The sequence below is a fragment of the Thamnophis sirtalis genome, unplaced genomic scaffold, assembly GCF_051295495.1.
Source record: "Thamnophis sirtalis isolate CommonGarterSnake01/CBP01778 unplaced genomic scaffold, rThaSir2_p1.2 scaffold_4, whole genome shotgun sequence".
NCBI classification, from domain to species: Eukaryota; Metazoa; Chordata; class Lepidosauria; order Squamata; family Natricidae; genus Thamnophis; species Thamnophis sirtalis.
The window spans coordinates 7,433,398-7,450,364 of record NW_028261384.1 but is presented as its reverse complement, the minus strand read 5'-3'; the positions used below and the strand labels follow the sequence as shown (position 1 = coordinate 7,450,364).

At 43.0% G+C, this 16,967-nt stretch overlaps 1 protein-coding gene across 1 annotated transcript in view; it reads right to left on the bottom strand.

Annotated features, from left to right (window-relative positions):
- Positions 1-16,967, bottom strand: part of OXSR1 (oxidative stress responsive kinase 1) — a 101,006-nt gene that overhangs the window by 20,479 nt on the left and 63,560 nt on the right. The window contains exons 6-12 of the mRNA XM_087712428.1: positions 14,726-14,835; positions 10,689-10,790; positions 9,299-9,432; positions 5,238-5,286; positions 4,244-4,309; positions 2,126-2,248; positions 150-185 (exon numbers count right to left, since the gene is read on the bottom strand). Of these exons, the coding sequence (XP_087568554.1) occupies positions 150-185; positions 2,126-2,248; positions 4,244-4,309; positions 5,238-5,286; positions 9,299-9,432; positions 10,689-10,790; positions 14,726-14,835 (620 nt within the window). The remainder of the gene's footprint in view (positions 1-149; positions 186-2,125; positions 2,249-4,243; positions 4,310-5,237; positions 5,287-9,298; positions 9,433-10,688; positions 10,791-14,725; positions 14,836-16,967) is intronic.

Below are 16,967 nucleotides of genomic sequence, written 5' to 3'. Positions count from 1 at the left end.
CCTAACCTTGGCAACTTTACAACATCTGGACTTCAAACTCCCACAATTCCCCAACAAGACAAGAAATCCATGCGTCTTCAAGTTGCCGAGATGGAGAATCCCTGTTTTAATGGAGATTTCTAATATAATGTACATGATTCACAATTTACCTCAGAGTTCTGCAAGGATTCTTTCACTCTGGGAGACTGAAAGAGAGAGAAAGAGATTTGTGATTAGCACACAATGGTCATAACCGTTTAGGGTAGCAGAAAGGAATATCCTCACGTGAGCAAAAGCATTTAAAATCCATTATTTCTTTCTGAGGCAAGAAGAGACTCAAAATGCTCTGACAGCTTTAGATACAGGAAGTAAAGGGGGAGCTGGGAGAAAGAGGTAAACTGGCTTACTATTTGCTTTCAATAATTAATAATTTTAATAATTAATTATGAGAGTTTGCAAGATAAGCATGCCATGTCTATGAATAATAAACAGAAATCAGTCTGTTTAAAAAAAGAAGAAGAGGCAGCTGCCTTTAGAAGGTTTCAGGGTTTGTTTTAACAGATTAGAAAATAATATTGCGGTCAGAAGTATCTCTCCTGAAGAAAAAGAAATCCCAAAGTATATTGTGTAATATGTACAACATCCTGATAACTAACCCACAGCAAAGATTGGACATTGCCATTCTCTGCAACCCCTAATTTCTCAAAATAACTTTCATTTTGGTCCTAGAGTGCATCAAACATGGAAGGTTGGCACAGTGGATTAACAAAGAATCTTTAGAAACGTAGAAATGTTTTTCATGCATCTCCATAAAAAAATGGAGGGTTTTGTACTGGCAAAAGTATTAGACCCAAATGTATGTTTACTTAGCCTACCATGGCATCTACAGAGGTCATGGAATCACTGATATACAACACTAATAAAACGCATTGTGCCTACAAGCGCAAATATAAACATATAATATACACATTGCAATAAATGAGATAAAATGTTAAAGGAATATTAAAACAATATTAAATGTAATATTAAGATATTACAGCAATTAGACCCAATCACTGAAAAGAACAGATAACTGAGAAGATGAGTTACCTTCTCCAAAATGTGTAATCTGTAAAATGTGCAATTGGCATAATTCTTGCCTACAGTTTCTAACTGTTCCTATTGCCAGAAAAATAGATTAGGAGGAGACTAATACATAGCATCAATAAAGGAAAATATTTGCAGTTCAGGGATGAAATGAGGGGTGCTCTCTCTGAACTTGCAGGCGTTTCATGACCCATCTAGGTAGTATCATCAGTGCTACAAGGGAGTGGAGTTTGTGGAGAGGAGGAGCAGCAGCAGGAAGCAGGGGAAGAGGAGGAGGAGAACTGTGGGGCTCTCTGGCCTTAGCTGTTTTCCTACAGATGTTTCATTACCCAACTAGGCATCAGTGCTAGGAAGGAATGAGATTTGTGGAGGAGAAGGAGGAGAACTATGGAGCCCTTGATGCTCTCGGAGCTTGGTTGTTTTCTTGCAGCTGTTTCGTGACCCAATTAGATAACATCATCAGTACTGGTAAGGAATGGGGTTTGCACTTTTAGTACTGATAGGTATAGGTATAGGTATAGGTATAGGTATTTTATTTGTATGCTGCCCTTTTCCCTGGGGGGACTCAGGGCGGCTCACAGTTCAAAGGGAGGGAGGACAAACCAAGTTAAACACATAAGACAATACATTGTTAAAAGCACAACATTCATACAATTCGGGTGGGGTTAAGGTCTTTAGCCCCAGCCTGTCGGGATAGCCAGGTTTTAAGGGCTATGCGGAAGGTCTGGAGGGTGGTGAGGGTACGAATCTCCACGGGGAGTTCGTTCCATAGGGTCGGAGCTGCCACAGAGAAGGCTCTCCTCCGCGTGGTTGCCAGTCGACATTGACCGGCTGATGGAACTCGGAGGAGGCCTAATCTATGCGGTCTAATTGGTCGAGTGGAGGTAATTGGCAGTAGGCGGTCTCTCAAGTACCCGAAGTTACCTAGCTGGGCAACAAAATGTCTGAAAGAAAACAGCCAAGCTCAGAGAGCACCAAGGACCCCCCCCCTCCTACAAGGCATGGATTCAGGGAGGAACTGTACTTTTTGAGTATTTAAAAAAGTGAAATCGACCCTCACCCTGTGCTGTGAAATTGCCGCTTTGCCCTCTTCGCTTTCTTCGTCTAGTTCATCGTCGCTCCATTCCCAGCCGCCGTCTTCGGTCTTGTGAAGTCGTCCGCTGGAACCAGGGACTCTCCTGACCTGCCCACCAACAAGAGCAAGACGAGATGTGTGTAACAACGCAGCAGTTCTGCTCGGGGTTGTACAGGCAGCCCTTGAGGCTACAGCCACAATTAGGAACAATTGTTTGCCAAGTGCTGTGGTTGTTAACTGAGCCACACCTGATTTTATTGCTGCTTTAAGCAAATGGGCGATTGTTAAGCAAATCACATGGTTATTAAGTGATTCCAGCTTCCTGCATTGATTTTCCTTGTTGGAAGCTCCATGGAAAGATCATAAATGAGGATCCCACCAACCCTGAGATGCTGTAATAATCGTAAATACAGGTAGTCCTCAACTTACAACAGTTTGTTTAGGGACCGTTCAAAGTTACAACGGCTCTGAAAAGTTACGGCAATGACTTATGGGCGTTTTTCACACATAGCACCACTGATCCCCATCATGTAGTCAAAATTCAGATGCTTGGCAACTGATTCATATTTACGACCATGGCTGTGCCCCAAGGTTGCGTGATCAGCTTTTGCGACCTTCTGAAAAGCAAAGTCAATGGGGAAGCCAGATTCATTTAAACATTCGGGTTACTAACATCACAACTGCAACGATTCACTTGACAAACTGTTGCAAGGAACGTCGTAAAGTGTGGCATAACTCACTTAATAAATGTCTCACTTAAGAACATAAATTTTGGGCTCAATTGTGTTAGTAAATTGAGGACTACCTTCACTTGCTGGTTGCCAAACGCCCAAATTTTGATCATGTGACTGTGGAGACATTATAACAATTGCAAGGACGAGGACCTCAGCATCATTGTAACTTCTAATGGTCATAAGTCAAGGACTACCTGTACAGCCTCACTGAGTCTCCTGTAAGGCTTTGATAAACCTAAAAGATGTACTTGTCACAATTTTTGCTATCTTGTGCAGAAACAAAAATAGAAAGGATGCTCCTGACACAACTATCCATCCAGAAATCAATGTGGCTATAAAATATACATACATACATACATACATACATACATACATACATACATACATACATACATATAAATAAATAAAGGGAGACTAGTATAGATCTATTTCAAGCACTAAATACCTATTTCCCTGGCTCAGCTGATAAAGGAGGAGAACCTTGTGGCTTAGTGGTTAACACATCTGCCTAATATGTAATACAGCCCAGGTTCGAATCCCAGTAAGGCTATGGCTAGCTGATGAGAGCTAAATTGCTTGAAATAGATCTATACTAGTCTCCCTTTATTTATTTATCAGCACAAATACAACACAAATGTAACAAAGGCAACAGTAAAAATATTGGGTTTCTGTCTGGATGGTCTCTTGTGACGAGCCGATAGACAGAGAAAGGAAGCAGTAGGCTTCCTCCCATATTAGGGCATACCAGGGGTTGTGACACTAAATACATACATATGTGTGTGTGTCTGTGCACGCGCGCGTGTGTGTATGTATGTATGCTTTCCATCCAACCAAGCAAGAAGAGGAAGGAAGAAACAGAATGACATTGAAAAATCCATCAATACAGTCACAGCCTATGTTTAAAACCAATTTATATATTCGGCTTGAATATTTTAGTCTTTGCAATAAAAGGTGTACTTATGTATCCATAGACAGGCAGACTATCATCCCATCTGCCAGCAAATTAAGCCATGCAACAAAACAAGCAAAGGAACTCTGATTTATTTATGAAACTGTTTCATTATTTGCCATACAGCAGGGGTCCCCAATCCCCAGGCCGTGACCCACTAATGATTTGGCTTTTTTTAGCTCAACTGTACGATTTGTTACCAGAAACAGAAACTTGCGATGTCATCTTAGATTAAAACCTTATACCTACCAAGGATGCTGGCTAGCTACTTTTAAAAGCAGGAGGAACCAAGTTTCTTTAAGACGTGTGAACTCAGCCAGAATTATTTTCCCTGTTTCTCAGGCTGCAAGCAAGCTACACATTAAGGTGCAAGAAATTTTACAGAATCATTTCAATGCAGATTTCCACTTTAATTTGTACCTTCCTGGCTCTTTCAGTGATAGTTGGGGCTCTCTGCAACATTTTTTCTTGTAGAAATTCTTTATTCTGCAAAAGGAATCAAAAACCATCAGTTCTTGCAATCTGCTCTTCAAAAGCTACAGTTTTATCGTTATTTAGTGAATTAATCAGCCACCCAACTCCACGGCACTCAAACTGCATATTCCCCTAGAGCCTTTTGCGAAGGAGGGAAAGAGAGAGAGAGAGAGAAAAAAGTTTTAGTTAAACAACACTGAATAAAATTTCCTTTGACACAAGAGCTAAGAAAGCAATGTATTAAAAGAGTAACAATCTCCAGATAAGTAGCAACATTCTCTGCCACTGGACAGATGCAAAGATATGCAACTATTCTCTTTTTCCACCAGGTACCTTAATAAAAACTAAAGTTACACAAAACTGAACCATAAAGCAGTTGTATTCGGAGTGATTAAACAGTCAATCTGGCTCAAAAAATAAATAAATCAGGGTGAACTCAAGGATATTAAGCCACACGAACATTTTCACACTTAAAAGATTACCAGTATTGTGGGTGGCAAAATCAGGATAGATCTTAAATGAGAAGCAAACTTGTCATAGGGTGGATGGAAGTTGGGGGAAATCTCTGATAAATCGTTAAATTTATGTCGTCCATCTCACTATCAAGTGACTATAGGCAGTTTACAACAATGGAAAAAAAACAAAAACCTATAATTATTCCTTGTCTATAAATATATGTCTCCGACATCCAAGTTGATAGATGACTGCATCAATCAAGGATCCTACCTTTGGGTTGAATTTATGTTTTACTGTCAAAGAAATAAAGGAAGACTAGTATAAATCTATTTCAAGCTATTTCAAAGCTGTTTCAAATCTATTTCAAGCTATTTAGCTGTCATTGGCTAGCCATACCCTTCTGGGATTCAAAAGGTGGAGCAGTATGCTCCATCCCATAATTGGGTAGACCAGGTTGCCCTAATAAAAAAACACTTGATCCTACCTTTGCTTTCTGGAAAAATTTGTGCCTTAGAAGTTCAGCTGCTGTAGGTCTATGGACAGAAAACAAAGGAGTGTCTTAAGCCTATGGTATATTGCAGGATTTTTTTTTTTTAAAAGAGCTTTTTCTATTTCATATGGGAGAATCACCCACAATAAGAACAGGGATCAGAATAGATGTTGCTTTTCACAGGTTGTACATTTCAATTCATACATTAGAGAAAAAGAAACAAAGAAGATGTTAATTCTGGATTAAAAAATGGTGGTTTTTGGCAAAGCAAACCTGTGCGGTCTTCTCAACAATAGTAAGATAAACATTTCCTGCGTAATATTCACGTTCTTATTTTATGTATTTGCACAGAATTTTACCTGGAGCAGATGCAAAGTATTTAAAAGTATTAAATATATGGTGGGTTTTGCTATTGGAACAATGCTTTTAGCTTGTTTTAATCTGGCTAATCACATGGCCCAGACTGATTTGACAAAGGTATCTTACTTTATTTCTTAAGATCGGTTCTTAGCATCAGGTCTGAGCCAGAGACAAACATCGAAAACTAACATTTGCTAAAACATCAATAAGGCAGTTATCATACGCGTTGATGCGATATCCTGTGGCAGGAAGTTCCAAAGGCCAAACGTACTGTCTTTGTTTGTCTTAGTGCTTTTTCCCATTCAATAATTCTCTGGAGTTCTTTGCTTGTGGCCTCTACTTTCCCTTCTTGAACTTCTGTATCCATAGGGCTGAACTTAAAAACCACAACTGAACCCCCATAGCAGGGGTGTCCAAACTTGGGAACTTGAAGGCTTATGGACTTCAACTCCCAGAATTCCCCAGCTGGGGAATTCTGGGAGTTGAAGTCCACAAGCCTTCAAGTTCCCAAGTTTGGACACCCTTGCCCTATAGTTTCTGTTGCTTAGTGAGAAAATTTGTTGACTGAGTTTTGCCCCATTTTATGACCTTTCTTGTCACATTTGTTAAGTGAATCACTGACGTCCCTATTGACTTTGCTTGTTAGAAGGTTTCAAAAGATGATTACATGACCCTTGGATATTTGTAGCTGTCACGAGTCAGTTGCCAAACACCAGAATGTTGACCATGTGACTATGGGGATGCTGCAATAGATGTAATTGTGAAAAACAGTCACAAGTCACGTTTTGAAGTGCTACTGTAACTTTGAACAGTTACTGAATGAACTGTTGTAAGTCGAGGACTACCGGCATCTAGAAGATTGCGCTTAAATGTGTTTTGTAACAGATATGATGAGAGACATGCTAGCATAGCAGAGAAATCTATCTATGCTATCAAGTTTCAATATTTTGATATGTGAGCTTGGATATTTTCTTGCAGACGTTTCATTACCCAACTAGGTAACATCATCAATGCTAGTGTACGGTTCAATCTTAGTGTCAGGCCTGCAATTATATCCCTTTTAGGATCTTTGGCCTGCCACACTCTCTCTTATTTCATTATGCTGTTTCATTAGTGTAGTAGTTGGGAGGGGGGAATAGAAAGGAGTAGTATTGTGGAATGTGTTGTTGTCATTCTTTTCTAGAAGCCCAAGGCCATCTTTTGTCTCCGCACCTCTGCATCTGACCGGAACCAGCTGGGTGGAGATGCCAAGGTGGAAGACAAAAATTGGACCATGTGATGGATTTGTGGTTGTGGGGACAAGATCATGAACTTTCAACTGGGTGGGAATCGGATGTAACATCCAGAATTGGGATTTCACAGATGTGCTAAGATGTCTGATTTATTAAATTGGAACTTTAAGGATCATTTTGCCTTGGACTCTGATTTAATTCTACATGATACTTGGAACGCTGACACTTAGTTTATCTCTGAGCTACAAATATTCTCTTCTATTGATGTCAATGTATCTGCTATTATAGCCTAAGGCCCTAAAAAATTAGGCCCTAATCTGTTTCTCAATCTTGGCCATTGGAAGCTGTGTGAATTTCAAATGTACAAATTCATATTGGCTGGGGAATTCTGGGAGTTGAAGTCCACACAGCTTCAAATGGCCCAGGGTGAAAAACACTGTCTTAGATCATTAACATGGAATTCCAGTATGCCTGGTGGCTTTTGATTACTGACCTGGCTTACTCCGAAAGGCTAATACAAAGCCACAGTTATTTGAAAAGGAAATGTCCCTGAACTTTTTATCCACGCTCGCTGGACCACGGAACTGTATGCAACAAAAAGCAGCTGAACTGGTTACAAAAATGCACGCAGAAAATCCTATTCCACAAAGCCACAGAAATTCCGGAATAGCTTTTAAACCTGGTGTACATTATAAGATGACATTATCCTTTCAACTGCATACAACACAGCCTAATGGATAACAGAGTTGGAAGGGAAGACCACCAACTCGTGGTCTATGGACCACTGGTGGTCCGCAAGGAAGTTTTGGTGGTTCACAGAAAAATTATTTGCATTTTTTATATTGCACTAAATCAAGAGTCCTCAAACTACGGCCCCTGGGACAGATACATGGAATGAATGTTTGTGTTGCTGCAGAATCTCTCCCCCTTTGGGGTCTTTTTGTGTGGGTTGGAGGCGGGCACAAATTCTGACTTGGGGTCTGCTTCAGCCTCCTGGTGGGGGGCTTTGGGCAAAGGCTGGAGGGAAGCAATGCTGGTGGCAAAGAGCCAGAGGGCCTCGTTCCAGTGGGACTGCATCATGGCCTGGAACTGGCTGACCGTCTCAGCCCGCTGAGCCTCCAGGCACCAGTACCTGGCCTTGCACTCCCACAGGTCTTCCCTCTGCTTGGAAAGCCCACGCTCCTAGTCCTCAGTGAGGTGCTTCTACTGAGCCTCCTTCTGGGTCAGAGCCCATTTGAACTGAGCTGTTTTGCCAACTCTTTCTCATGGTGGCTGCTGAGCTCCAGCAACTGCTTCCTCTTGGGGCCCTAAGGAGCCTAGGCAAGGAGTGGCTGGGAGGGGAGGGGCGAAGAGAGGCCGTCGAGGCATCCCTCCACATTAAGTGACATCAAGTTGGCCACACCTACCCAGTCACATGACCACCTTGCCACTCCCACCTAGGCAGTATATTAGGCAGATCATATTAGTGATCCGCGGGATTTAAAATTATGAATTTAGTGGTCCTTGAGGTCCAAAGGGTTGGTGACAACACCCTGCTCAAGCAGAAAAGCCCATCCCGTTTCAGACACATGGTTGTCAAAACTCTTCTAAAAAACTTCTAATGATTGAAGCACCCACAACTTCCGGGAGCAGGTCATTTCACTGATTAATTGTTCTCACTGTTGTTCTAGATTCTCCTTAGTTCTAATCTTAGAACTAATCAAGGTTCTCTCCTTGATTAGTTTCCACCCATTCCTTCTTGTCCTACCCTCAGGTGCTTTGGAGAATAGCTTGACTGCCTCTTCTTTGGGGCAGCCCCTGAGATATTGGAAGGCTGCTATCATGCCTCCCCTAACCTTTCTTTTCATTAAATTATACATACCCAGTTCCTGCAACCGTTCTTCGTATATTTTAGCCTCCAGTCCCCTAATCCTCTTTGTTGCTCTTCTCTTTTTAGAACCTCAACCACTTTTTAATATTCTGGCGATTAAAACAGGATAAGCTATCAAACATCCAGCTCTACCTTCATTTGCCTCCAATTTTCCCTATTGGACCTGCCTAGCAGGAATGACGCGGTTGTTAAGCGAATCTGGGCTCCCCATTGACTTTGCTTGTCAGGTCGCAAAAGGTGATCACGTTATCACAGCATAACGCAACTGCCATAAATGTGATCAGTTGTCAAGTATGCAAATGTAAACCGCGTGATCATGGGGATGTTGCAATGGTCATAAGTGTGAAAAAAACAAATCATCTAAGTCACATTCTTCAGTGGTGTTTTAACTTCAAATGGTCACTGAATGAACTGTTTTTAAGTCGAGACCACCTGTATTGGGTTTTAAACTTGCTCATGTGTGTTCAAGTGTAGCAACTTGTGTATGCATTTATGTGCATCCATAGGCAGAAAAGGGAGGTGTAAGTCATATAAATAAATTTTAAAAAGAGAGGGAGAGAGGAGGAGGAAGTTAAGATGGTCCCGCTTATTACCTTTTCTCTGGGTCTTTCTGCAGGCACAACGAAATCATTTTCCTGAACGACTTCCCGTATTTTTTAAGCATATCCTTGTCTTGAACCCCTGTCTCCAAGGAGGGGGGATCATTTTGTAGTGTCAACATTAGGACCTAAAAAAATGGCATTGGTTAGAAACCCCGCCCCCTTCACCAAAATGGCCGTGCATAGCCTTTAGGAGGCTTTCAGAGTGCTGGAGGCAAAAATTAGCGAACAACAGACTGTTTTTTTGCTCGTTTTTGCCCCCCCCCAGCCCCCAGGAGCACTCTATAAGCCTCCTAAAGCCTATGTATGCTCCCCCTTTTTTTTGACAAAAAACGGGCCTGTTTCCACAAAAAACAGCCCATTTTTTGCTCATTTTTACGGTTCCACCACAAAACCATGTTCGACTAAACCACGCCCGACTAAACCGCGTCGCTGACGTCATCAACAGGGCGACAACAGCACGGAGACAGAAGCACGCTGTAAACCCTAAACCTAAAATTAACACCTAAACCTAAACCTAACCCCCCCTAAACCTAATCCTAAACCTAATCCTAAACCTAACCCTAAACCTAACTCTAAACCTAACCCTAAACCTAACCCTTAACCTAACCCTAAACCTAATCCTAACCCTTAACCTAACCCTAAACCTAACCCTTAATCTAACCCTAAACCTAACCCTTACCTTAAGTTGAATCGGCTTGCTTTCAAAGCGCTATTTAAAGCGCCCTCCTTTCTCTGCGCTGGCTGTTGCCGCCCTGTTGATGACGTCAGCGACACGGTTTAATCGGGCGCGGTTTAGTCAAGCGCGGTTTTGACGGGTCACACATTTTTACACACACACACCTTCCCCAGGAGCACTCTATAAGCCTCCTAAAGGCTGTGCATGCCCTTTTTTGACAAAAAAAAATGGACCCATTTTTGGGAGGTCTGCAGAGTGCAAAAACTTTTTTTAAAAAATTTGCCTCTTCAAAATCTTGATGCGCCTTATACTCCCAAAAATATGGTACCAGTTCCTTATAAACAACAATTGTTGCTTGTGAAGAGAACACATCACACCTGCCCTCTCACTGGGGAAGAACGCCAAGAGGCAAATTAGCTTCCCTGCACCCCAAGGATTGTGGTGTCCCTGTTTTAGAAAATCCACAATAGAGGACCAAATGCCACACAGGTACTCCTCAACTTACGACCGCAAGTGAATTTGTCGATTCTGTTACATGCTTAAATGTCCAAACAGTCTCCAGACTTCCTTGCATGTTTTCAGAAGGAGGACATGCCAACTTTGCAGATGTACCGTTTTCTAAGAGGGCCGATCCAATTTTTCAGGCTGTGTGCATGCTTTTCATGTCAAATAGGATTATTTAAACTGGTAAATCTGTTAACTTACCTTCATGGGTGGGTATTTGTGATAAGGAGCAGCTCCAGTAGCCAACTCGATTGCAGTGATCCCAAAACTCCAAATATCTGCTTTGAAATCGTAGCCCCGAACCTGCATTGTAAGAGAAAATTCATTTCAAAATTGTTTTTTTCTATTGCAGTAATTGTTCAATTCCATGTCCGTATCTTGCCTGAGTCATACTTGGGAGCTAACCTTCCTCCACTTCTTGGTGTTCATTTAATGATATGGCACAAATTTCTAATTTCTCACCCAACTCCTGAAAATAGCACAATTTGTATTCTTCTTCATAAGAGTGAAAATATTACAAAGATATTAGCTAAATGAGAGGAATAAACTAGCCTTGAAGGGTATATTGGAAAATCATGTTCTCTGCAAATATCACTGAATTCTGCTGTCTTGGTATCTCAGAATTGCTCCTGAAACTGAAGCAATTCTTCCAGAGCAAAGAGATGTTAGCTTCTCAGAATACAAGTAGTCCTTAACTGTCGCAACTGGAACCAGTTTCAGCCGTTAAGTGAAGCCGTTGCAAAGTGAGACGCGACCACATTACTTGGCAAGGTCAATATTATTTCCATTTTGAACAGAGAGGAACCACGAATCAAAGACTTACCTTTATTATAAAGATAATTCATTAGGATTCTACACTAACTTCGTTATAAGTTTAGAACCGCCACACTTCCTAAACAAATTCCAGGACTGATTCCCACAGAAATAGTTAAGATATATAGTGAATGAACGACAGTAGTAGTTACGTTCATAATGATGGTTGGAAAATTCACACAGCTATTCAAACACCCGCTTAGCGCATGCATCTTATCCCAAATTCAACTTTATTGCAAGATACCACGAACGGCTGTCTGAAATATGCTTTTCTCTTGGCCTGAACTGATTCATTACAGCCCATGATTAGGTCTCCAAAGCTGTCTGACTTCCTGCAATGACTGTAACATTCAGGACTTCTGTGACTGAGTCCAATGAGAATTATGGCCGAATACAGGTAGTTCTCAGCTTACGACCACAATTGAGCCCCAAATTTCTGTTGCTAAATGAGGTATTTGTTAGGTAGCTTTTGCCCCATGTTACGACCTTTCTTGCCACTGTTGTTAAGTGACTCACTGCACTGAACAACCTTCTTGCTTTGGCATTGAAAAAAACCTGACTGGTGGCCGTTTTTTTCATTTTGCAGCCTCCCTGTGGTCACGTGATCAAAATCCAGCCGCTTGGCAAATGACTCGTATTTATGACAGTCGCAGGGTCCGCTGTGGTCACGTGATTCCCCTTTTACGACCTTCTGTCAAGCAAAGTCAACGGGGGAAGCCAGATTCACTTAACAACCACATTACTAACTCAACAGCTGAAGCGATTCACTTAACAAACAACTCTGGCAAGGAAGGCCGTAAAAACCGGGTAAAATTCACTTAGCAACTGTCTGGATCAGCAGCGGAAGAAATGGCGGTCTCCATCGTGTGGTCGTAAATCGACTACCTGTACGGTATTCTTAGAAGGTTAGAATAACAGAGTTGGAAGGGGCCTTGTAGGTCATCTAATCCAACCCTTCCCACCCACCCAAATAGCAGACTCTGCTCCCTTTCTGGCAGGTGGCAGTCCAGCCTCTTCTTGAAAGCTTCCAGGGATGAAGCCCCCACAACCTCTGAAGGCAACTTCTGTTCCATTTATCCCTTCTCATTTGAGTGGTGGCGTTTACGCCTCCATTTTAAACTGGCCTCTATCTCTTCGCATCCCAGCTGCCTCTACCTCTCTTGCATCCACGGACATTGACACGAATAGCAATAGCAATAGCAGTTAGACTTATATACCGCTTCATAGGGCTTTCAGCCCTCTCTAAGCGGTTTACAGAGTCAGCATATTGCCCCCAACAACAATCCGGGTCCTCATTTTACCCACCTCGGAAGGATGGAAGGCTGAGTCAACCCTGAGCTGGTGAGATTTGAACAGCCGAACTGCAGAACTGCAGTCAGCTGAAGTGGCCTGCAGTGCTGCATTTAACCACTGCGCCACCTCGGCTCTCTGAACTGCAGCAATACTTTGTTAACGGAGGAAGATGTGACATGCACAAGTTCATGGCTAAACAGCCTTCTCCTTCTCGGGCAGTTCCACAACTGAATCCTACCACCCCTGCCTTGGCCTTCACCAAGGGTCAACAGATTATTGTTTCAGCCGGAAGACTGGGAAGAAATATATCTGGAACAATGTAAAGGAATGCTTTCACAGGAAACTCATTTCAGTAAGGTAAAAGTTGTTTCTTAGATAGATACCATGTTTTTTGGAGTATAAGACGCACCTCTGTCTCCCCCAAAAAAGAAAGTGAAAATCTGGGTGCGTCTTATACACTGACCCCCCCCCTTCATAAAAATGGACGTGCAGAGGGTTTGGGAGGACTGCAAAGAGGTCCTGGGGGCTGTGGAGGGCAATAAACGGGCCTTGTTTTGCTCGTTTTTGCCCCCATCTCCAGCCCCCAGGAGCACTGTACAAGCCTCCTAAAGGCTATGCATGCTGTTTATTTTTGACAAAAAACGGGCCATTTTTTTCTCATCCCCCCCCCCCCCCCAGCACTTTGCAGGCCTCTTAAACTCTCTGTATGCCAATTGTTCACAAAAAATGAGGCGTGCAGAGGGTTTGGGAGGTATGCAGAGTGCAAAAACTTTTGTTTTTAAATTTACCTCTTCAAAATCTTGGCGTGTCTTATACTCTGGTGCGTCTTATAGTCCAAAAATATGGTAAATGTTCTGGAAAGTTTTACAGGTAGTCCTTGAATTATAAAAGTTTGGTTTTGGTTTTATTAGAATTTGTAGGCCGCCCTTTTCCCTGAGGGGACTCAGGGCGGCTCACATAAAACTGGGAAGGGGGGGATACAAACATCAAGATAGAGACATATAATAAAATGGTAGGCAACATACATTCATCATTCAGGAGGGGTAACTATCCTTATCCCCAGGCCTGACGGGCGAGCCAGTTCTTCAAGGCTATGCAGAAGGCTTGGACGGTGGAGAGGGTACGAATCTCCACAGGGAGCTCGTTCCAAAGGGCCGGGGCTACTGCTGAGAAGGCCCTCCTCCTTGTGGTTGCCAGCCGACACTGGCTGGCCGATGGAATACGGAGGAGGCCTAGTCTATGGGATCTTATTGGTCGCAGGGATGTAATTGGCAGAAGGCGGTCTCTCAAGTATCCAGATCCACTACCATGTAGGGCTTTATGGGTGATTAATAGCACCTTGAAGCGCATCCGGAGATCGACAGGTAGCCAGCGCAGCTCGCGGAGGATAGGTGTTATGCGGGTGAATCGAGGTGCACCCGCGATCACTCGCGCGGCTGCGTTCTGCACTAGCTGAAGTCGCCGGATGCTCTTCAAGGGCAGCCCCATGTAGAGCACATTGCAGTATTCCAGCCTAGAGGTCACAAGGGCCCGAGTGACTGTTGTGAGAGCCTCCCGATTCAGGTAGGGTCGCAACTGGCGCACCAGGCGAACCTGGGCGAATGCCCCCCTGGTCACAGCTGTTAGGTGGTGGTCAAATGACAGCTGCGGATCCAGGAGGACTCCCAAGTTGCGAGCCCTCTCTGAGGGGTGTAAAATTTGACCCCCCAAAAGTTCATTTGGTGACTGTTTGACGTTGCAACGGCACGGAAAAAAGTAACTTATGATCATTTTAACTTATGAATGTTGCAGCATCTCTGTGGTCATATGATCACAATTAGAAGGCTCGATAACCGACATGAATTTATGATGGTTTGTAGTGTTCCAGGGTCACTGATCCCCTTTTGCGACCTTCTGACAAGCAAAGTCAACAGGGGAAGTCAGATTCACTTAACAACGGTGTGATTTGCTTATCTGCTGTGATTCACTTAACAATTGGGGGGGGGGGAAGGAAGGTCGTAAAATCAGGAGCTCACTTAGCAACCACCTTGCTTAGCCACAAAGGTCCCAGTCCCAACTGAGGTTATAAGCTGAGGATTAGTAGCATTTGAAATTTCAGTGCTCAGTGAAAGCCGCTTCCAATTTATTCTTACCTGCTCCATCACTTCGGGAGCCATCCAGCAAGGGGTTCCTACAAAGGTTTTCCTCACTTTGTTCCGCGTAATGTCCCCACCGGTAGCTAAAAAAGCACTTACGCCGAAATCTGAACGCCAAAACACAAAAACAGAAAAGAAGGGGTTAAAAAAGCATTCTCTCTTGTGCATCTTTTTTTTTTAAAGCAAAAGCTATGACTTAGAACAGAGGTAAGGAACTAGGCTATTAGGGACGCAGTGGCTCAGTGGCTAAGACGCTGAGCTTGTTGATCAGAAAGGTCGGCAGTTCGAATCCCTGGCGCCGCGTAACAGAGTGAGCTCCCGCTACTTCTCCCAGCTTCTGCCAACCTAGCAGTTCGAAAGCAGGTAAAAATGTCAAGTAGAAAAATAGGAACCACCTTTGGTGGGAAGGTAACAGCGTTCCGTGCGCCTTCGGCATTTCGTCATGTCGGCCACATGACCACAGAGAAGACTTCGGACAGCACAGGCTCTTTGGCTTTGAAACGGAGATGAGCACCGCCCCCTAGAGTCGGGAACGGCTAGCACACACAGGTGCGAGGGGAACCTTTTCCCTTTCCCTTAAAGAACTAAGTCTCTTTATGACTTGTGGACTTCAACGCCCAGAATTCCTGAGCCAGTCATAAGCCATGCAAGACTCAATTAATTCTGGGAGTTGAAATCCACCTGTGACGGAATCATGATTCATGGATCTAAAAATGAAAATTAAGAAAATGAACAATAAATAGTACAAGTCATCAAGGCCAAGGCTGATATCATATGCCACATGTAGAGACGAAATCCTTGTGACCGCAAAGATTAAATGCTTCCTGGAAGGCATCCAGTGGCCAAATGTTAAGACTTATGCACTGGGTACAGTTTCATGCTCCTGCCTAGGCTTAACCAATAACAAGCACTGTAGTCCTTGAGTTACAACTCTAACGAAGCCTCAGTATGGGGAGAGGGAGGTGAGTGTTAGAATTTCAGTTCCGGTTTGTAAGTCTCCTTCTTCAGGTAGGTAATAACTTAGAACGGTCACTGAGCGAATGGACGTAAGTTGGGAACTACCTGTATTTGAAAAGTATTTCAGAAAAGAAAGTCCTCAACTTAAAACCGTTAATTTAATGAACGTTTTAAGTCAACAACTGGAAAAAAAGGTGAAAAGGGACCCTTTTTCATACTTACAACCATTGCAGCATCTCTATGGGGAAGTGATCAAAATCCAAATAATCAGCATTCCAAACAGCCTCCAAAATTAAATCAGAGTCCAAGTGAAAGTATTGTTCAAAGTTCCAATTGATTAAGAGAGCCATGTTAGCACATCTGGGGAAACCCGAATCTGTAGGCTCCCTGGTTTTCCCAACCCAGTTGAAAGTTCAAGATCTTGCCCCCCACACCCACCAGTCCTTCACATGGTCTAATCTCCCACTGCCATGCTGGCAGCTTCCACCTATTCAGTCCTGGTCAGGTGCAGAGGTGCAGAGACAAAGGATGACCTTGGCTTTCTAGAAAGAATGTTGTTATGGCTGCGTATCATCTAACTCTGTACAATCCCCACTCCCATTTTCCCACAATAGAAAATGCATAGTAGAATAATGGAAAGTGTGGAAGGCCTGAGATCCAAAATAAAGATGGCTTCAGGCCGGCACCAAACACTTGGCAACTGGCAGGTATTTATGCCAGTTGCAGTGTGTGCAGGGCTCACATGATCACCTTTTGTGACCTTCTGACAAGCAAAGTCAACAGGGGGAAGCCAGATTTACTTAAGTTTGTGTTAATAACTTAACAACTGCAATGATTCACTTAACCACTGTGGCGAGAAAGGTCGTAAAATGTGGCAAAACTCAGTTAACAACTATTTCGCCCAGCAATGAAAATTTTGGGCTCAATTGTGGTTGTATGTTGAGGACTACCTATGCTACAAAATTTCTAAAAGCTTTCATAACATTTGCAGAATTGGTGCAAGTTTCTACACGTCTTTCATTTTCCACCCTGACCAAAAGAGAAATTAGTTTGGAATCATGCATGTCCTCTGACGGTCCAGTCACAAGATTTCTACACCGCCACATTTTTCTCAGATCACGTACAAAATTATGAAGACCCTGTTGTTGAAAGGAGGATAAAAACAGACCCTCTTCTCTGCCACGGATGCGAGGCGTGTATTTTAAGTCACCATGTGAAATTACTGCAGCGCACTAATTACACTGAAATTCAATTTTCCTTTCTGGGATTTTAAGAAGATAAA